This window comes from Scedosporium apiospermum (assembly GCF_000732125.1).
Source record: "Scedosporium apiospermum strain IHEM 14462 chromosome Unknown SEQ_SAPIO_0011, whole genome shotgun sequence".
NCBI lineage: Eukaryota > Fungi > Ascomycota > Sordariomycetes > Microascales > Microascaceae > Scedosporium > Scedosporium apiospermum.
The window spans coordinates 448,453-470,070 of NW_015971712.1; the positions used below are offsets into that span (position 1 = coordinate 448,453).

The 21,618-nt window shown below is 51.4% G+C and overlaps 3 protein-coding genes and 3 pseudogenes across 3 annotated transcripts; 3 read left to right on the forward strand and 3 right to left on the reverse strand.

Moving 5' to 3' along the window:
* Window positions 1–189: 189 nt before the first annotated feature.
* Window positions 190–796, reverse strand: SAPIO_CDS0119 (Uncharacterized protein; the record flags this gene model as incomplete). Its single annotated transcript, XM_016782980.1, has 2 exons — window positions 190–661; window positions 741–796. 2 exons carry the CDS (start codon window positions 794–796, stop codon window positions 190–192), a joined length of 528 nt encoding a protein of 175 aa, XP_016646613.1.
* Window positions 797–2,160: 1,364 nt separating this feature from the next.
* On the reverse strand, window positions 2,161–3,279 carry SAPIO_CDS0120 (uncharacterized protein; the record flags this gene model as incomplete). Its single annotated transcript, XM_016782981.1, has 4 exons — window positions 2,161–2,206; window positions 2,259–2,291; window positions 2,422–2,945; window positions 3,031–3,279. 4 exons carry the CDS (start codon window positions 3,277–3,279, stop codon window positions 2,161–2,163), a joined length of 852 nt encoding a protein of 283 aa, XP_016646614.1.
* Window positions 3,280–6,448: 3,169 nt separating this feature from the next.
* Window positions 6,449–6,811, forward strand: SAPIO_CDS0121 (annotated as a pseudogene; the record flags this gene model as incomplete).
* A 2,027-nt stretch (window positions 6,812–8,838) lies between these two features.
* On the forward strand, window positions 8,839–9,075 carry SAPIO_CDS0122 (annotated as a pseudogene; the record flags this gene model as incomplete).
* Window positions 9,076–10,048: 973 nt separating this feature from the next.
* SAPIO_CDS0123 lies at window positions 10,049–10,915 on the forward strand (annotated as a pseudogene; the record flags this gene model as incomplete).
* Window positions 10,916–12,867: 1,952 nt separating this feature from the next.
* Window positions 12,868–15,306, reverse strand: SAPIO_CDS0124 (Acetolactate synthase; the record flags this gene model as incomplete). Its single annotated transcript, XM_016782982.1, has 5 exons — window positions 12,868–12,926; window positions 12,992–14,680; window positions 14,779–14,846; window positions 14,924–15,025; window positions 15,149–15,306. The coding sequence occupies 5 exons, from the start codon at window positions 15,304–15,306 to the stop codon at window positions 12,868–12,870; spliced, it is 2,076 nt and encodes a 691-aa protein (XP_016646615.1).
* Window positions 15,307–21,618: the final 6,312 nt, after the last annotated feature.

A 21,618-nucleotide genomic window follows, 5' to 3' on the forward strand; every position in this document is an offset into this window, starting at 1 on the left:
AACGATGTAGAACAAGCTGTTGAAATATGTGGTGATATAAAAGTTAGACCAAGACCTAGATACCAAGACTCCATTTACAAGACCTCCATCGGCCAAAATTCACCCACAAGATCCCATAAGCCTCAATACCTCCCCATCCTCCTTTCCTCCTCCTCCCTCAGACCCAAATCTCCCTCCCAAACCCCCATTTCACTCCTTCTTCAAAGCATCAAACTCGGCCTGAGAAATCAACCGTCCCACAACCGGATAATTCCCCGAAAAGCTCTCCTCCCACCCCATAAGCGCCTCCCTCTCCTCCGCATTCAACGCCTCCGGATCATACAGCGGCGCCGTCAAATCCTCCGTCAACATCTCCTTATCGAAGCTCCCCTTGGCCAACCCCTGCGTGGCGTCCCTGCCCGCAAAGTTCTCGTAGGGGCCTCCGGGGCCGTAGAAGTGCGGCTTGCGCGAGACGTCGAACACGCGGCCGCGGATGCCGAGGAGGATGGGTTTGCCATCGCGGCCGTTGTTTTCGAGGAGTGTTTGGGGCGTGAAGGTGCGGAAGACGGTCGGGGGTTCCTGTTTGGGGAGGGTTGGGGGCGGGGAGGATTTGAAGAGTTGGTAGCCTACGTAGACGACAAGGCCGAGGAGGACGGTGTTGAGGGGTGTGATGAGGGAGGTGCTAGAGAGAGACGAGTGCGGTTAGCATTTTTTGGGACGTTTTGTGGAAGGGGAGAAATGGGAGGGGGTTAGAGGCGTACGAGGTTTCCGCGTGCTTTGCGGCCTCTTGGACCATGCGCTGCTGTGTGTACTCCATTGGGTTTATATGGCGGAAGCTAATCTAGCTTGATACTCGAGGAAAATCGTCAATGCTATCGATGAGCGAGAGTCGGATATACGGGAATGTTATGCTTCGGTTTTCTCGTCTCTCAGAATAAATAGCACGCGGGAAATGGAAAAGAAGTCGGGTGAGACTTTTGTGAGAGGTGAGGGTGGAGGTTGGATGCCGATCTTGGATGCGGATGGCGCGGTGGGGATTGGGGATTGGGGATTGGGGATAGCTCGGAGTGCCGCGGAATCGGAATGTGAATCTAGAGGAAAGTTTACTGCGGCAAGCTGTCCAAGAAGAATGGCGGGTAGCCCTGTCGGGAGATGCAGCCAGGCAATAATAGTCCAACTATTCTATTACTGTCGAAGCTGTTCCGTCCGCATCAAAATTGTTGGACTCAATTGGAACTGCCTGCGTCATTCAATTGAATGTACTTCCCCCACAGTCTGGCGTGGGTTGGGTACATCATCGGGTACATCACACGTGACTACCCCACCCAGGACCCTCCGGCATCTGTAACCAAGCTCCGACGAATCGGTAATGCTTGATTTCCGAATGCCAAGTGGAAGCCAAGTGGCCATCACTCGGTCACAACTGGCAAAGTGACATCCTTGGGTCTCAACATTCCTGTTACTTTTTCCCTCCGAGATCCCAGCGATATTCGGCCGGCAGACGGTACCTGCCCTGTCCAAAGAAGTACATCGAGATGGCGACAGGAAGGCATAGCCATTGTTGTTTAAGATCGGATTGGATGGCTTGGGTATGAGAGGCACTTGAGGGCCGTCCTTTCAATCCACAGGCGGAACAATGTCCCAAGCGTCAGGCGCCGATGACGGATGGTTCCTTTTTTTTTTTTTTTTTTTTTTTTTTTTTTTTGCCAAGTTATGGTGGCCAGAGCTGAAGGAGAATGCAACTCTAATCGATAACAGGTACATTTTGGATTTGCTCTTTGTCCTGTGAGAAACTCTTCTTGGACTTGCTTTGCATTGCCGATTTCAAGTTGAGGTTGGAGATATATTTTGTATCTTCTCTCAGAGAGCACTGAGTTTAGATGGACGGGAGGTTGCGGCTACCGCCACATAAATATCCCGACAAGCTTGGAACCCGAATAGAAGTTTGGACAACGACGTAGGAGTCATGAACAACACATCAGCAGTATCTATTAGGTCTTACAGAAGTTCTCTCCGGCATTCCGATACCAGCTGACCATAAATATTCAAATACGGCAAAACTCTAAAATCCAGCCGCAATCCAGCATAAGAAAAGCACCTGCTAGATATCAATATTAGTTCGAAAAGAAAACTCCGGCCCCATCTATACATCAAGATCAGGCACATCGTCAGAGATGCACACTATTTGTTAGCCCGGAACCTCTCCCAATAGCTCCTCATGCGTTGGCTGGTCCATGTTAGTGAGTTTCTCTCTCGGACAAGATGGGGGGAAGACCTACATCTGGCCAAAAGTAAACTCCTCCATACACCGGCTATCCATCAAAGACCAGATTAGCGTTTCGGGGTCCAAAATCTTCATCCCAACTTGAACAGCCGAGAAGGAGAAAAAGGAGGGGAAGGAGGGGCAAGGGGGGAACCAAAGATCCGCGCTTGGCTACTCACTCGTAAGAATAGTCCATGTAGTTATGGATAGGATCAAGTCCCTCCTTATTCGGGCACGAATCCCTCCCAATAGGACATCCATCAGTAGCACTCTCCTGCGCCGGCGTATCATCGACGAAATCACCACCATCCGTCTCCTCACACCCACCATCGAATGTATGGAACAGCCCAAACCAGTGACCAACCTCATGCGTCGTCGTCCTGCCCAAGTTAAAGTTGGGCTCCCTTCCACCGGGAGTCGTCGAGGCAAGGATGACGCATCCGTCGCGGTACCAGTCGTTGGACCCCTGGGTCGCGTCCGAGGGGTAGAACGAGTAGCCGAGGTTGCCGTCGATGCGCGTAAGGAAGTAGATGTTCAGGTCCTTGTAGGTGCCCTTGCGGAGAGCACGCTTCATGTCGTCTGGGTTGACGTTGACGGCCCAGTCGGGGTTGATGGTCCAGTCGGCGCCTTGGAGATGGAATCTGAAGCCGGTGTTGTGGTAGTCCGTGTTAAGGACATTGATCTGATCCACGATTGTAGCATTCTATGGGATGAAATATTAGCAATTGGTATTCGGTGGCATATATATATAGGGCATGTAGAATGTGAGAAGTTGTTGAGGAGCTCACGGTAAGATATCCCATGGCGGAACTGTTCGTTCCAGCCACGACATGAGCGTATACATTAACAGTGACCGGCTTCACCGAGATAACCGCAGCTGCACGCATTGCACCCTCCTTCTCGGCCAACTGCTTGGCAACCTTGTAATGGTCCGCGGAGGGAGGCGCCGTACCGCACTGCCGGCCGAACCCTCGGATGGTATAGCCCAGGGCTGCCCCGACTGCCCATCCTAGGCTTAGTATGGTCTTGAGATGCATGGCGGAACTAGTGAGATGACGATCCGGGGTAGGTGATGAGAGAGGAGGGAGGAGGACAAGAAGAAGGCTGGGGATGAGAGGCGGCTACGCAATGATCATATCTCTACTCTGTATAGGATCTAAAAAAGACAAAAGGGAGGGCCTAGTCTTTGTCTTTATCAAATTCCAAAGACAAATTCCTTGGTTGCGGTTGGTTTCCTTGATGTTTAAAGCTGTCTCGATCCAAGGAACTGGATCCAAAATACGAAGCAGGTCTCTGTGTCCCTGACTAGCAGCTTGCCGATGCAATTTTTTTTTTTTTTTTCCTTTCTTTTCTTTTTGCCTTCGAGTCGTTTGCCTTTCCGGCCATTCAGCGGACAGATGTTGAGTACGAGTTAGGCGAGGATGGGCCCTCGCTGCGCCAGGTTGGGAAACAGGACCCGCCCTGGAATCGAGGAATTTTCGCTGGTGTGGAGATGGGCCAGCTCAGACCCAAGGCACAGAGTGGCTCCTCGGGAATGCTAGTCTGATAGACTGGTGCATTTTGTGGAACTGAAATTTTAGCGACGACCAACATCTTAAGGCGCCGCGATGGCGATATGATATCATCGCGATTCTCTCTTTGGAACAGCCGCGGTGGTACCTAGAGATCTTCAGATAGCTCTTCAGGGGTAAGATTTGAGCACCTCGGTGCATTAAAGTTTAAGTTGCCTCAAAGAGCTGAGCGTTGGGAGCGCTGCGAAGGAGAAAAGTGAAGTCCTCGAAATAGTGCCGTCTGAGGCGGATTTCATTCCACTGCTCCGTTTGAGTTAACCGCCACTTCGACAAAAGTTTCTGGGACGGTACTCCCAGAATGAGCTTAGCATGGCGGACAAAGGCCATCGGGCAAGCTGGAAGCTAGAATCGGGGTTTACAGGAATGGAAATTTTTTAGACTTTTTGCTGTACCCGCAGGCCTTCCATCATTCATCCTCCGAGAGATGATAGGCAGGGAGTTTCCCCTTCCATGGGCACCCGATGTCTCGAGCGAAAACTCCGTTGTCTTGGTCTTCACACGTGGTATGAGATAGACTCAGATAGATGGCACCCGGACCTTGAAACGATAGAGGGTAGAAGACAAATTGATTGGTGGTGGCGCTGATCCGTCCCTGGTTTCCTACTATCAGTCAGGAACTGGCGGACGATCGGCGTTCAATCCTGCGGGGCTAAAGTTTGTCGAAAGAGACAGAGAGATTGTGATGGTGTGGCCCTGCGCAACGCGGTCTATTCACAGGATCGAGTCGAGCACTGCTGAGAAGGACAGGAGCAAGGACAAAAAGCAGTGCTCACTGCATGCATTGCGTCCGTGATGTTGATCCCAATACAAGCCTGCTTTTTCCCTCGGCAGGTTTCGAGCAGTACATGCCTCAAGTTGCGAGAGACTGCCGTGACAGATGTCAATCTTTGGCCTGAGACATGAGGCTCCAAGACACGGACAAAGGGCTCGAGCTTGTAGAGTCGCAGTCGCTACCGATGATCGCTCTTTTTTCGGACCTCGAGACGTTGTCGGTTTGCTCGTCGTCATTAAAAGGAAATCGCCGAGACATTGCCTTTCCTGCGATTTCCGCCAGGCGAATGGGCCTCCCCGAGTCCTCGTTGCATTCACAAAGTTCAATTCGATATTTCAATGTTCCTGGCTCGACATATCCTTGAAGTTGTCGCCATCAATCTTGGGCATTTCTGCTCCAGCCCAACATTCCCCAGTCGGAAGTGAATCCTCACGTCGGCACTGAGAAACCCAGATCGAGTCAATCGGTTCTGTCTGCAAGTGGATCCTCGAACGCCTCTCCCGAGAAATGGGATTCCAATGAGAGAGTTTACAGGCTCCCTCGTAAGAATGCATTGTGCAAGTATGTATGCACTAGTGTTCGAAGTAGTGCAGCCCATGATCCGCACAACTGTCTCACCAAATTAGGCACGCAAAACCTGAGCTAGGCTGATCGTGGAAACTTCTCAGGGCATAGTCTGCCCGTTCAGGGCGACCACCTGATGGACGCCTCCGAATGATCCGTCCTCGTCATTGGTGTTATTTGAGATTGCAAACGACGCCTCGCCCTTTGCATAAAGCTGTACACTACGAACTGCAAAGAGACGTGCCTGAATTGTGCATTTGAAAGGCCAGGCCCTGTCGCGATTCAGCTACTCCCCATGCCTCCTGTCAACGGAGGACCACTTCGTATTAAACTTATTATGTATGTGTCACGCGTCTGGGCGTCCTTGCATCCTTGAACCCCCCCACGAGGATATCGAGGTTAGCTTCGGAGTCCAGGACAGAAAGGGCCGCCAAGCAAGTACCGTTCCCGCGACGACGTAACGAACCTGTACCTACAAGTATGCGTTGTCCTCGTCGCAACCCCATCGCGCAAAATAACGGTCTCCGCTAATCATCTAATCTTCCTCTGCCCAATGGCGTCCGACCTCCCAATCGCGATGCTACCCTGATCCCTGCGCATTCCTCAATGTTCCTGGCCTAGCCCTGCAGCTTGCGTGGTTCCTGAGCCCAAGGCCAAGCCGCCGTACCGACCGAGATGCCCACCTCCGTAACCGCATCGAGGGAAATTTGCTGCCCGTTGATACGTGAGTAACGGTACTGGGATGCCATCGTGCGGTGTGGTGCATATCGTCGAATCTTAGGTGGAAAGCACTTCGTTACATCGCTACGAAAACTGAAGGACATGGTACCTTTGGCGACGTAGCATTCGGACCTTAAAGAGGCAAGGGGTTCGTTCGTGGATGTGGGATGGGGATATGGGAGGAAGCCTCGCGATGGATATCTGATTTCCCCCGTTCTGCGGTATTTCCCTAGCTCCTTCTCTCCCTCCCCTCTTAATTTAGTTCAAGTGGTGCTTCTTCTCCTTTCGCTGCTTGAACCTTCGAATTTGAAGCCATCGTCACCGAAGGTTTCCGCTCGTTAAACCCAATATGAGATTCGTGTGAACGACCGAATTCGATCGATAAAAAAGCCAGTACACTCCTTTACATTCTCGGCATGCTCAAAAAATCGCAAAAAATAAAAAACAAAATATCCAACAATAATTAATCCCCCTCGATACCGAAAACCCGATCCGAATCCAAAGGGAAAATAAAGATAAGAAAAGAAAAAACAGAAGAGAAAAAGAAACCAAAAAAAATCACCAATTCCGACCACCAAAATGCGCATCTCTCATATCCTCGCCCTCCTCCCCCTCTCCCTCGCCTCCATCGTCGACGAAACCGTCCAGCGAACCAACCTCGGAACCCTCATGGCCCTCTGCGACGCCGACATCCCCCGCAACACCCTCTGGATCTCGGCCGAGAGGGCATACACCTGCGCCAGCCTAATAAACACCGACGTCGTCGCCTCCGCTGGAGACTACTGCATCTCGGCCGCGACCTCGGCACTCGACGGCACGGAGGATCTCTGCGCCTCGCACAATGACTGCGGCGATGGCGGCCTGTGTATCGAGATGTCCGATTGGAAGCGTGTCTGCTGGAGGTTGACGTGGGATCAGCGTTGTGCCGACATCAGCTTGTAAGGGTTTGGAGTTATGAGGATGGGCGGCTGCCGGACTTGGAATGATCGAATCCGAATTCCGGGGAGTTTAGAGGCGGATCGATGCTTTGATGTGGAATTCTTCTTCTTTTTATAACCCTTTCTTGCTTTTGGATGATGGATAGATTTTTGGGGGGTTTTTATTCTCACGATTCTTCGCCCTTCTCGACACGACAATTTTGCTAATCCTTTGTTCGAGGAGCAGTTGTTCTCTCTCTCTTCTCGAGGGATTCTTGCTCTGCGCCCCGTTTTGGAATTCTTTTCATCTTCTGATGTATATATTAACTTTTCCCCCTTCGCCCTCTTTGTGTCTTTACCTTCTTGTTCCATATCATGATGCCTGATACCCTGCGCTGCAGCGGCACGATGCCCCCAATAGATTTTTTTTTTCTTGGTTTCCTCTTGTTGGGTTTTCATGGCTCTTGACGCTCACATTGCGAATCGCATCGTTGTCTCTTGGATTTTCATATTCGACAGGTTTTCCGTTCTAGTCATCCGACCGAATCCGATGAAGATCATGGACGGCCGAAAGCGACGGACTAGACCCAGCTCGACCGCCGCGAGTTGATAGAGAGATACTCGCCTCTGGAGTTGGATCAGCGACGTTCCCACACTTAAGTCTTTCTATGTGGGCAAATTGGCGTCGCGGCTCGTCTCGAGCGCTTCGCCCTTGCTTGGGAGAGAACGTGGTTATTATTTATTTCTTCTATCGGTCGCGCTTAATGGGCTCTTGGGAGAGTGCCGGCTCAGGCGCTCAAGGTAAATCTGGTTGCGGCTATATTTGGCTTCGGGAAGAAAAGAGACGGGAACCCGCATCTGCTTGGTGTAATTATGTTTGGAGATTAGGGGACTAGACTTAACCAGTACTATACAGTTGAGGAGACGTAGGGCCTTAATAATTGGAAAGCATTTGAGCCTTGATCCTTCTTCCGAGATCTTGATCCATGTCCATCGAGGTATGTGTGGCCGTCGACGATCGGTTGATCTTAAGATCACAGCACAAAACACTCCCGTCTTTATCGTAGATCTTGTCGTAAATCCCTTCCCCACAACCTGTCAAATCCAGGGTCTCCGCTAAGATGATATTTTCGATGCCGTCCGAACTCCTATCCCGGCCGATCGCTCATGTTTCACCTTGACGAGGTCGAAGCTCCCCCACACAACCTTAATCGTCCATCCCGCTCATCCTGAGGCCAAACCCCATCTTTCCCCATTTTCGTCGCCACATTTTAAAAAACACAAGAAAAGAACAAAAAAAGGCAGCAATTCTAGGAACCCAGATGCGAACCTTGGGCCAAGTGGCAACAAGCCAGGTAGAAACGTCCAAGTTCTCTACCCAAAAAAGGCGAATCTCGATCCGTACCCCGCCACCGAACGCGGAGAGACGACAAAGCCCGAAGGCAATCCACGCCCATCACAACCTCACACCTCAGTGTCAATGACCTCGCGACCTCGTAAAAAAAAAAAATTAAGCGCCGAGGAAACAACACAGCAGGTCTCAAATCCACCAGCCACGGGCAGCCAAGCTCCCGGATTGGAAACCACCTGCGAAGCCGCCATCTCACACTCTGGCCAGCGAATAAATCCAGAACCCACACCCCTCCTTCCAACCTCCTCTCAAAACACAGGCACAAAGGCGTCAACAAAGCAATACAAAGTGGCAAAGGCTCAAAGGGAGAATCAAACATTTCCTTGTTTTCCGCTCCCAATTTCGCCCCTCTCTTCCAAATACTCGAGACAATAAAGAGAACAAGTTCATTCACCTCCGCCTCTGCCACTCTTATCTTCCGCAAGACAATGTCAAACAAATGCATCCTCATGCACAGCTTATAATAACCCCTCCTCTCTCTCACCTCAGCCGCATAAGCTCCAACATCTCCAAGCTCTCACAGCTCTCACAGCTCTCACTTCAAATGACCACACTTGTGCCCATTTGAACTTCCCCCCCAATAGGGAAAAATAGAAAAAAGCAAGGAAGGGAAAGAAAGATTGTCGTTATTAAAACCCACCATGAACCGAAACCCCCGCCGCTCAAACCCCCCGCACACAACAACAAACACCCTCCATCCTCCCCCTCGTCTTGCGCGTCAAGCTGCCTTCGACTACAAGTACCTCTCGGACGCGGATCCTAGCCTCATCGACGACTTTCAGCAAACTCAGGACCCGGACTTATTAGGTGCGTCGCCGACTTTGAGGGAGGTGAAGTCTGGTGCGAAGAGGAGTAGGGAGGAGGACCCCAAGGGCTGAAATTTCGGGGGAACGAGGAGGGCGAGGGGAAGAGAGAAAGCTAGGGGCTGTGACTGGGGCGCAGTTTGTCGATGCAAGCCGCTTCTATACTATGCTGTTGCATAGGCCAGTCCCCGGCGACGAAATCGAAAAGTTACCGCCGTTGAGGAGACGGCACTTCTACTATCCGGCCCCAACCCGAACCTTGAGGGCCGAATGGATGTGTTGAGGGCGGCGACACGGGGAGAAAAAGAGCGGGGTTCATGAGTGCCGATTCCGAGAGAGCCCGCCTTGGAGCCGGACTACGATTTGAAATATCGGCACTTTTCTCTGCTCGCAACATGCACCATATTAAGCTGCCACAATCCGCTTGTACGTACTCGCCTGGCAGTTATTCAACGCTTGTGTAGCTCTCGGAGAGCGTTTTATGACGAATCGGCCTAGAGGATCATGGCGATGCCGTAGATACCCTACACACGCTTCGACGTACATAGAACAATCCTTAGTATTACTGTGCAATATTTATTTCTTATTCTTATTAGCTTCGCCTCTGTTGTCCACGGTTATAGGCACCATTGGGCACGCAACTTCTGATAACTCTGAACGCGAACATAGATTCCAGATGGCAAACGAAAAGCGGCCGTCATAGAACGTAACCCTGAGCAGCTTACGGTGTACATCATTGATTCCTGGTCGGAAAAGTGCGCTAATGCTCCTAGGTGTTAATTACATGCAGATCCACTCAAAGGTCTAGCTACCTTAACATCAAACGGCTCTCTCACCTGTGCTCCGGAGCGCAGAGCCTTCTCGGTCCTGAATCAGCCTCCCGCAGCTCTCCAACACTTCCGAGATAACAAGCTGAGAAACGGCGACAAGTTCGTTGAGCTCACGTGATTAGGCAACCAGGTTCCACCAAGTCAATCTCGCCGCTCCCAACTTTGGGCGTAACCGCATTTATCACCGCTGGATACCCTCAAATCGCCAGCTGCCCTTCATGTCTAATTTAGACGGCGTCGATCCCGTGGGCCCTACTGGAGACTCTCATCCGACGAGTTCCCCCAGTGTTACGACTTGGAAGGACTTTTCGAATATCAGCGAGTTGTTCAATCACGACGAGGAGGGGAATCTTGTTTTTGACCGCACGACCTTTATGCTCAGTAGGGACGATGGCACGGTATATTACGGTAGCCTGAAGGTCCCGAAGAAGCAGATCACATTGGAGCAAGCGAGGGACTCGCTACAGAAAGTTCCTGACCAAGACATCTATCCTCCGCTACCTCAGGACATACTAGTTTTGACGAGTGGGGGTTCTGGCTGCAAAGCCGATACGTACATCAAACGCCCCAAACTCCTGTCATATCACCTGTTCGCTGGGCAGCGCATCCTAGCCGATCGCTTCCTCGAAGAAGCCCGGAACTTGCAACTCGTACACCAGCATCCGCATCCTAACGTTGCCGAATTTCGAGGATGTATCGTCAACAATGATAGAATCATTGGGCTCGTTCTCAAGCGCTTCGCGCTAGACCTCGCGAGCCGCTTGGGCGGAGAACATTTGGACAGGCAGGCATGCTTCCAATCTATCAAGGCCGGCTTGGACCACCTGCATCAGCTTGGACTGGCGCACAACGATATCAATCCACACAACATCATGATGGATAGTGATGACAAGCCGGTTATCATTGATCTCGGTTCATGCAAGCCCATCGGCCAGGTACTGACTGAGCTCGGAACGCCGGGGTGGAATGATGGCTTTGACGAGGTTTCAAGCATCCGCAACGACTATATCGGCCTGAAAAAGATGGCAGAGTGGCTTGGAATATCGTATGAGGGTGATGGAATCATTGAAAAGAAGAAAGACTGAGGCGACACGGATGACGCCGCCAAATCGACCATTTACAGACGCAGAGAGACCTTGTGTCAAATAAAGGCTGTATTAGCTTAGAGCGAACACTCTCTCTAGCTAAATTCCTAGGCAACTATTCCACCTTCCTAACTAATCTAAGCGAATGACTTCTTCTGCGATGGCACCGTATATATTATCATCCCGAACCGGCCAGCACCACAATGGTCGCGTTGCACTTTTAACTTAATCCACATCCATGGCGTCAGGCTTGTAGCTGGTCGAGTCAGAACATCCCTCAGATCCGCAGTCATGTTTAACTGTGGTGGTTTGCTTCCTCGTCTCGCCTGTGGAGGTTGTATATGTTGAGACGGTCGTTGTCACGTATGTGCACCTAGCCCGTGTTAGCTTCCATTTAATGCCAGAAGTTCAACGTCAAGGGGGATTCTTGAAGTCTACCTGATAGCAACTTACATGATGCTGATCTATGTCAAATTGCGATACGATAATGAATTTAAGAAGGCGTGGGAGTGGTGAAGTCGTCTTGGTTGGGGATTCAGGTCAACAGAAGTGAAGAGCTTCTGTGTTGACATTTAAAGCCCTCCCAGCACCCCGCTCTCTGTGCGGGGAAATTTCGCAATGCCTCATTAGTATCACTCGGTCTGTGATACACGAGTTGTTGAGTGGTTGGCTATGGCAAGGCAAGGCGAACACACCGTCTCGCCTTCTCCCCGCAATAATAATGCATACGGCCCCCAATAGACCTCCCGTGGCTGGCCAGAACTGACCAAATGAGTAATACAGATTAGACAACCTGAGTGAGGGGGACGGACGCCGTGTAACAACTTCTGCCTGGATGGGATCCATGACAGAGTTAGGCCCGGCTGTCTGTCCTCGGGCAGGCATGAGTCGCATTGTGAAGGTTGGGAGGCTCCAAACGGTGTCGTGAAGACAAGTGAGAAACTTGTTTATAGAGAAGTGTATATTCGTTCAGAAATCGAGACAATATAACAGATGCAAATTCAACTTGATATAGAGTTCAGTTTCGTTACCGCAAAACAAGCACACATTTTCGGATCGGCACCGAGTGGGTCCACGGTTCCGACAATCGCTGGCTACGGGACAAGTCCAAGATCCACTGGTCCCCACACGCCGCCTCCTCCCCGCCTCCGGTGCTGACCCGGTCCATCGCCCAGATCTTCCTGGTGCGATGCCCTCCAACACAGCCTCCGCCCCTTCCTATCACATACACTCCCCCCGAACAGGTAAACAGTTTTATGTTTTATTCTTCTTCTCTCTTTCAAAATATGATAGGCTCTCATATATGTTATACCTCCTGTAACTCTAAATTACCCTCTCCTCCTCGGCTGCATCCTTCTTGCAGTCTTCCTCTGGCCTTGAAGAGGACCCTTCGCCTTGGACCAGAGCCAGCGCTCCCGAAGGCGAACATCACACATAAAGAACACAATCAGCCATGGCTCAAACAAGGCAAACGAAACCACTGTTGAAAATTGTATATTATCAGAAGGCAAGAGGCATGGGCAACCCCCAACCCCCCATTTCCCCGTTAGCAGTATGAAAAAAATGCAGCTGCTTGCGGTTGGTATGTATGTGTTTTTGGAACTTTTCCCTTCCGCATGTTACCAAAAATCCCTTGTTGAAGTGAAAAAAAAGAGGAAAAAAGAAAACAAAGATAAAAAGAAAACAAGGGCCACTTTTAAAAACCATCATGCAATATACCGAAAATAGCCAGATTGATATCAAGTACAAGTAAAATGAAGGGTGACAATCCCCGTGTCACCCATGGTTTTTCATCATCGGATGGGATGCCGTTCTGATGCTCGCTGTCATCAACATTACCACTCCTCAAATTTGAATCGCTGCCACCCGTCTCGCTCAACTTTTTCTAAAACACAGCCGCCTCGCCTACTCCCAAATAGTCGACTCGTCGTTTCTCTGTTTTAGGTTGTCGCTTATCCGTGAAGACCACAGGTTCGTTGCCTCATCAGCTCGCGTCGCGCCTTGTCCTTCTCTGTGGGGGTTGTTAGCATCATGTCACCGGCAAATTAAATCTCAAGACTGTTAATAAGAACTTACCACTATCCCACGTAAGGAACTCGTGAAGACCCTTGCCAGCCGGCACCATGGGCAAGACAGGGACCTTCTTATCCGTAATCACCTCCAAAAGGGCGGGGCCATCGGTGTTGATGAGCCACTTGAGGGCATCAACAACGTCGTCGGGCTTCGAAACACACCTGTGCTGAACACCCATGGCGTCCGCAAGCTTCATGAAGTCGGGGTTCTTCTGGTGGGTGTGCGCGTACCGATCCTCGTAGAAGAGATTCTGCCATTGCGTCACCATGCCCTGCTCCTCGTTGTTCAGAACGATAACCTTGACGCCAATATTGAACTGAGCGGCAGTCGACAGCTCAGTCAGAGTCATGTTGAAAGAGGCATCACCGTCAATGTCGATGACTAGATCATCGGGCCTCGCTACCTTGGCACCAATGGCAGCAGGCAGACCGTAACCCATGGTTCCGAGACCACCAGAGGTGATCATAGTCCTAGGATACCTCCATCGGAAGTGCTGGGCTGTCCACATCTGATGTTGGCCGACACCAGTGGAGATGAAGGTGGTGTCTTTCCTGTCGGCGGTGAGGTTGCTGAGTTCCTCGATGAGGGTTTGGGGCTTGATGAGACCGGCACGCTCTGCACGTTCATAATCCGACAAGGGCCACTTCTTTTTCCAGGCGTTGATCTTGTCGAACCATTCCTTGCGGTCCTCCTTAGTCTTGGGGTTTACGAGAGGGAGGAGCTGGCGGAGGTTGGTGGCAACGTCACCCTCGACGGCTTCGGTGGCTTGCACGACCTTGTTGATGTTCTTGGGCATAATTTCGAAGTGGACGATTCCACCACGGCCCTCGGCCGCAGCCGCCTTGGCACCGGGAGCGAACTTGGAGACGTTCAGAGTAACGCGGTCGTCGAAACGGGCACCGAGAGCAATGATGAGATCGGCTTCCTGCACGGCCATGTTGGCGTAGGCAGCACCATGCATACCAAGCATGTGAAGGGACTTCTCGTCGAGCTCATCAAAGGCACCCAAGCCGTGAAGAGTGGTGGTCACGGGGAGAGACGCCTTATCCGCAAGTTCCTTCAGAATCTCAGGACCTCCCTCGGAAAGGATTACGCCCTGTCCGGCATAGATAACAGGTCGCTTCGCCTTGTTGACGAGTTCGGCGACTCGCTGGATGGAGGAGCGAAGCTGCTGGCGGCTAAGCTCGAGGGCGGCCTTGGACGCGGCGCTCAAGGAGGGGATGACAACGTCGGTGGGGATAGCCTTCCTGAGGATACCAGCGGTAACGTCCTTGGGCAAATCGACGAGGACGGGGCCGGGGCGGCCGGAGGTGGCAATCTCGAAAGCTTCGTTGATTCGACGGGGCAGCTCGGCAACGGACTTGACCATTACGTTCCACTTCGTGCAGGCGCGAGAGATACCGACAACGTCAGCTTCTTGGAAGGCGTCGCTGCCGATGGCGGTGGTGACGACCTGGCCGCAGAAAACGACCATGGGAGTACCGTCCGAGTAGGCGTCTTGCATGGGAGTGATGACGTTGGTCGCTCCGGGACCAGAGGTGACGAGGACAACACCAGGCTTTCCACTCGCCCTTGCGTAACCCTCAGCCATGTGACCGGCACCCTGCTCATGTTTCGGGAGAATGAAATCGAAGTGTTTTGAGTTGTAAATGGCATCAAAAACTGGTAGAATAGCGCCTCCGGGGTATCCAACTATATAAGGGAGGAAAAGGGGTCCCGATGTCAGCCATTGAACCCGCGTATGATGCAGAAAGACAAATAAAATAGCAATAGACAGTAAAGGAACTTACAAATATGCTTCACTCCGTGCCTCAACATCATCTCGTGGAAGATTTCTCCGCCGGTCTTCCCAATAAAGCTGCTCTACGGTCAGTGGATCCAGGGTCTCCGATAGTCGGGGCAATCGAAAAAATTGAAGGGCTTAGGGTAACGTACGACTCGTCCATCTCCGTCGGACGAGGGTTAACGAGAGGTTGAACATGGCTCCTGTCTTTCGACTCGATATTGAAAGAAGGGCTGGGAGTTGGGCGGGCACGGCTGTTGTGGGCGAGGCATGTGTTAGAGTCGATGCTTTCAACGTTTTTCTTTTGTTTGGAATTTCTGGGTGGCCTTAGCCACCCCCGCCTCCAATTTGACTCGCACAGGGAATCGCGAACTTACGAAGCATTGGAAGTAGCAGTGGTATGTCTCCTCGTCCCAGAAACAGGTTTCCTGGGTGGGGATACGGCTGCTACAGCTGAAGAAGAAATGAAAGATCGTGATGCTGCAGGCTGGGCAGTAGCCCGCAGAGCGGTAACAGCGTGGCGACCTCGGAGCATGGCTGTTATGTTGCGTGGAGAGGGTCTGGGAGATAGGACAGAGAGAAGAAGAGGGTATAAGGAAAACAAAAAAAAGGGCAATTGAACTTGGAAACCAAGAAGAATTGCAGATGAAGAATTTAATTCTCCTCTGGACGGGTGTAGCTCCTCCAACTGTAAACTTTCTTGAGTCACACGAGGAAGGTTGTTGGAGTCAAGGCCCAAGTTGGAAAAGTCGGAAGTTTTGTCCTGTCCTGTCTGGTGACTCAGCGGTGTAGTCAGGCCCAAGGAACTCGAGCTTTGGTGCTGCGGGAGAGGCAAGCAGGGAAGGGAAAAAAAAAAAAAAATAAATAAAGTATCGAAAAAAAAAAAAAAAAATGGACTGCCCATTTTGCCGGTCAATAGACTCTGTGGGGTAGCCGGTACACCTCCTGCGCCTTTGCGTACCTCGTTGACCAATGGAGCCCCCGACAAGTGGCGATATCGGCTCTTTGAGGATCTCTGATTGGCCGATCTCCATCCCATCGTGTGTCCGACTTCGTAGCGTACATTTGTACAGTACGACATGTACATGAAATAAAGTCGATTTCCAGTTTGAACCGCACATTTTCCCACTCCGAAGTCTCCTTGGGTCTGCTTGGTGGAACGAGACTCTTCCATAAGTTGGTACCCAATTGTAAAAGTTATAAAGCTTTACGTCGTGAGTTTGGGATGAAGCTCAGTTATTCTGGCTTTCGTAGATCTGGCTGTCAAATCTCAGAAATCTCAGGGCTCTCCAAATGGATACTACAGAATGCATGCGCTTTTGAACGTCAGGAACCTGAACCTGCAGAGCTACCCACACACGGACAATTTGATTTGAGGGTGAAGTACTTCGTACTGTCACTGGACAGTGGACTTGGACAGACACCACCAAGTTCGACCACCCCCAAGACCCTGGATGGTCTAGCGCAATTATGGTGGGGCAGTTGGACTCGAAGCCAAGCTGCTGTACTTTCCCAATGCGATTCGATGAGTCTGTCCAAGATCCTCTTCTCTCAGGTAACCTCGGTCTTCGCGATCATGACTCCGAGATCGAGACAGGGAGGACGGAAGGGGTCTACGGGAATGAAAGGCGGGGTTGCCATGGATTGATGTCGGAATCGGAGGGGAGAAAATCTTGACAGACGGGACAGATTTTCAGGAGTACCAGACTTTGACTTTGTCAGGACAAAAGGATCGGATGTCTCGCACTTTCAGGGTCCTCACGAGGCGAACGTCCAATTCCCGCCAATAACATTCCCAAGCTACCAAAGCTTCCGACGAACATCAAAATGCTAATTTGCCAGCAAAATCTTGGGACCTTTCCACACAAGATTTCTCTCGAGATCTACCGTCAGCGGCGCCTTCCTAGAGATGCTACTCTTCGTGGGTTACTTTGTAGTTTTTACGTCCAACTGCAGTGGGCGGTGTTGCCGCCCAGAAACTAAAACCTTTAACCGCTTCGGACTCACCGTCTTGCGTTGCTCTCTCGGCGCCGACGATGTGGCAAAACAACCTTTCTTGCATGCCTACTGGCAGACAGCTGCCAGCCATGACACATGCAGCTTTCTTTTTTTGTTCCCTTGCCAGAATCCAACGGCGAAAGTCGAACAACAAAACACTAAACGGGGCAAATTACTCTGTCTTGGAGATGTCCTGGGAGCTTCGGCCGCTATTCTAATGAAACACTAGATTCTCTTTCGGAAATATGCGATGTTCTGTATGGAGCAGCAGGCTGCTGCCGAATGCAGGTCACATACGAAGTATTCTCTCTCTCAAATCACATATGACTCGAGCCACGAGCCAGACAGCGGGTACGACCAAAGGTCCAAGTCCATCTCCTGCGACCCCACGCCTCCCCACGTTCAAAATATAGTTCCCGTCTGCGAGAAACCGTTAATCCCGGTGTACTTCGTCTCAGCAAGGCACATGTTTCGGGTAGTGCAGAGAGAAAGAAATGAGGCAAGCCGGGCCAGCGTCCTGTCTCTGAGTTATTTCAGCCTGACCCGCCAGCAGTACCTCACCAATAGGTATATAGGTATTTATCGTGACTGAACCTGGGCGATTCATATGGGTCTAATCCACTGATTACATTCCAAATTTCCGCGGTAATATGCAAAACTAGCCACAGTGAAGCGTGGACAAACTCCGAGACAGCGGTTCACACGCGTAACAGTCTTTCGCGACTTCTTACGCCAGCATCTAGGGCGTCGGAAGAAAGAGGAAAGGGGCGACGGAGGGCTGAGTACGACTCTTCTATCACCTCATGTTTCTGTACGAAACATTGACGGCATCACTCTGTGGGAGTAAATGCCCGCCGCCAGGTAAGGGTCGATCAAGACCAAACGCCGGGTCTCCCACTGAAAGTCGTACGACACGGTTCCATTCGCGGAACGCATTCAAAATCTTCGCATTGGTGTCTCGTTGACATTGGCTTAGTGTCGAGAGCGGTTGATCAGTCCATCTCTTTCATAGTACCGAAGCCCATCTATCGGGTACCGGCCTGCTAGTTGAGGGCTTCACCGTCAGCCTGATTTACAAAGATCCTACACTCGGAGGAGCTGCGAGGTAGCATGGTTCCTCGAAGCGCTGGGGCAGGAATTCGTGACATCCGCCTTCTTTTTCAGCGTGTCGAAAAGAGGTGTCCGGAGGTGCCTTCTCTCCTTTCTCGCGAATTGCGAATGCGAATTGCGCCTTAGAGGTGACACGAGGCGCACGTGGGTTTCATGGGGAACTTTCCCCTACACCTTGATCACGCCCGTGATCACCACACCAACTTGAGAGATAGGCGGGAGAGACACAGATATTCGCGGGGGTGTCCGGCCTAGCCTGCCTATATTTCCTCGAAAGGGCACGATGCATTCCGTATGAACCTAACGAGGCGATAAGCTCCACGTTGGTACCGACGCCGAGATCGACATATCTAATCTAGCCGTTTGGGTAAACATAAGGTCTGCCATGCATAATAGCGGCCCCTGCGGGCCTCAATGTGCTTCTCGAGGAGATGATTGGACTTCAACGTAAGGCGTGCGAAGGAGCAGAGATGCTTAGAGAGACTATAGACAGGGACCGTAGTTTTCCAAGAGAGGAATAGGAAGGTACTAGAGAGGGAGGAACCGGGGAGGCCGTGCATCGAAGGGGGCAGAATACAGAGCGCAAACGCGGAGCTTGGTGCGTGGATAAGGATAAGGGGATGGAGTGTGGAAGAGGGAGGCGAGATGTTGCGGCCGCGGCCTCTGAGTGTGACGGAGAGTGAGGAAGTAGGCTCGTTGGAGCGGTTCGCGATCTAGCCCGCGCCCGCTGCCCAGCTCACGCCCTTCATCTGGACTGTAGCCTAATGTAACCAAGGTTAGATGTTGATCTTGAAAATATGATGGTAACTGAAGTAATAGGAAATGGAGCGTCCTCGCCAATGGCCGATCTGCACTTGGCTATCAGCATCAATAACACCTCGCCATCAACTCAGCGGTCTCCCGGTCGGCTTCAGCCGAAACATCAGCTCACGAGCTAAGAAAGTCATCAACATTAGTCAAGAACAATCATCCAACACCTACAACCCGTAGATAGAGACCTTAATCACACCGAGAAGTAACTTCTTACCCTCCCCCTTTCGTGTATTGAGTAGAGTATTTCGTCCAAGACAATCTTACGTCGTATTTCTGCCGCTTCTCCTCCTCGCCCCAGAGCAAAGCCCCCCAAAATGACAGGGATGCCGGACCTTCTGGAACATTTCCATTTACGAAACGACGAGGCCTGTGCGACATGACTCAATCCCACCGCGGCAAGCCTCGAAGTGGATCGACGAACTCTACTAATTTGATCGCCAGCTCAGCAATGCTTTTACTTTAATTGCCTAGGCGACGGGCCATCATCAGCTATCCACGAGATCGTTCCTGGGGCTGTGCGGTCCGTGGTTGCGTGCCGATGGTGGTCTATATTTTACCCTGATGGATAGGGTAAGAAAAAAAGAAAAGGTGAAAAAAGGAAGCAGGGGAAGGAGGGTCGGCCCATGTTCTAGAAGGCTTCTACGATGTCGCACATGCCCCCCCGCCAACCTCCCTGCATGATGCGTCTGTAGCTACTTTCCACGAGCAGGATAATGAATGAGGCCGAATTGGACGGAGGCTCATTTTGAGAAGACGGCAGGAAGGGTTACTTCCATGCCGTGGCTCCATGATTATCTTCAAAAAAGCCTCCAGAGCGATGCTGCGCTACACGACAGAAGGGTGTGCCTGCCTGCCTGGTGCTCGACTCAATCGTACGTCGTATTTTGTTGAGCCATTCGACTCGAGCCAACCTCCTGCGATGATGCGAGTTGTTCGAATTCCACAGTTCCAGCAAGGAAGAGTGTGCCATTAATTAAGCCAGTCTTGATACGGCAGAGAGAACCCTTCCAACTTGATCTGTCATTCACCGTCCTTGGGATAATTAGCGAGAATGTCGCAGAAGAGCCTTTGTGGGCACCTTGAAAATGCTCGTGCACACGAGTGTACTTCGTACTTCCTCGATGGCAAGCCCGACTCATCCTTCGATGAGCGGGTGTTAATCCTCAGGGCCCGTCTTATCCCTGGCCCACGCTCTTTTATCTTATTTGCGGCTGAATCGGTGACATCCATGGCTTACAATGTGCTAAAGGGGGAAAAGAAGCAAGCAGATTGTCTCTGGATGAACTGCTCTAGAATCAATCCCGTTTCCCATTCGAATCAAAATTCTGTACATGAGTCGTGACACTTCCTGAACCAGAGCTAGAAGACGGGGAATAATGGGTGGGAATACCTTAGTACACAGGGAGGGCCAACACGACCTAACGGGTGGGGTGCAGGCTGCGGCGTGGCGCCCACAGCTGGAATCGAGGACGCTGTTCAAGATTGCCTCGTCAGAAATATCTTGTCTTCTGGGCGTTGTAAATCTCGCCTTCCCCGGTCTTCCTGTTGCTTTTTTCCACTTCATTTTGTGTTCGTTTTTCGTCCGCAACGTTCGTAGGTAGAACTTGTGGCGGCCTATTTTCCGCTCGTGAATCCCTGGCGAACCGTTGGCGATCCATGATTGACCAGACGCATCCGATTTTGTATGGTAGTGCCCACCGTACCACTGGCAGGGGTAGCGTACGGGTAAATGGCAAAACAACAGTGTTGCTTTTACGCTCTCCTTGTCGTGGATTTTTCTTCTGCATGTTAATACCCCGGTCCACTCTTCAAGGGGGTGGTTGGCAGTGGGGAGGAGCCGTGTGGGAGGCCCCATGCTACCATTTGCCGGATCCCCGTGGGTTCTTCCTGTTCTTAGCGGGCTTCGAGAACATTTTCAGAATGCAAGGAAGAGAGTACGAAAAGGCAGCCAAGACGCCTTTCAGATCCTTATCCTTCCCCCCCTTTCTTCACCTCGGGTGTCAGAGATCCGGGGTGGCCCATCTCGGTCTTCTTGACCAGCTCTAGCGTAGTGCAAAAAATAGTCCATTTTCCCACTGAGCTAGCTACCTTGTCGCGTCCCTGCAAGCCACCCATTGTAGCATCCCGGCGTCGTTCTTTCACTCTCCTTACCAAGCAGTGCGTTTTGTTAACGCAATTATTGGCACAACGTCGGGCGGCGAGTCTTCCGTGGTAAATCACAATGGACGAGGCTTGAAAAGCCAAAACGCCATTGTTTCTCCCACTCCATCTGACTTGTCTACCATCGCCGCCCGCTTTGAGATAAGCCAACGTGAGTGCCGCTCGGAGATGTACTTCGTATTACTATTCCCGTTGCTTCGTCTCAAGACAAAGGCTCGTGCCGACGTTGGTATATCAGGGTGGTCAGGATGAGGGAGGATCCAACCCTAAGAGGGCATGGGGCTTCATGTGCGTGTTATGTTCTGGGAACCCTGGTCATTCCGGACAACCCCGTTTCCCCTCACCTCGCCTCCTGCCCCAGACTTGCAGAGATCCATTTTTCTTCCTCCAAAATTCCAGGTTAATATCTTTTCGGGCGGGTTCCATTGCCTTAGCGTACTTCTAGAAGGAATGGAAAGTCGGTTGGCAACCTTCCATCGATCCTGCAACCCTTGTCCGCGATGGTGTGCCTTGCCTGGACCGACCGCTGGCTGGCTGGCGTACACCGTCGGGGGTGGCGGGAGAAGCTCCATGACGGGCGACTCTAAGCTGGATAAACAGGTAGAGTTATCGTTTATTACCGTGAGACAGGACAGCCTCAGGTCTCCCCTCCAATCTCCTTTTAGAATCTCCGGCAGTATGTCTCTCGCCAGACGGTATTGACGGCGGGAAGGCGCATGTGCCTGTGGCTGACACATGGTCTCACTTTGGGGTTTGTCTCGCTTCA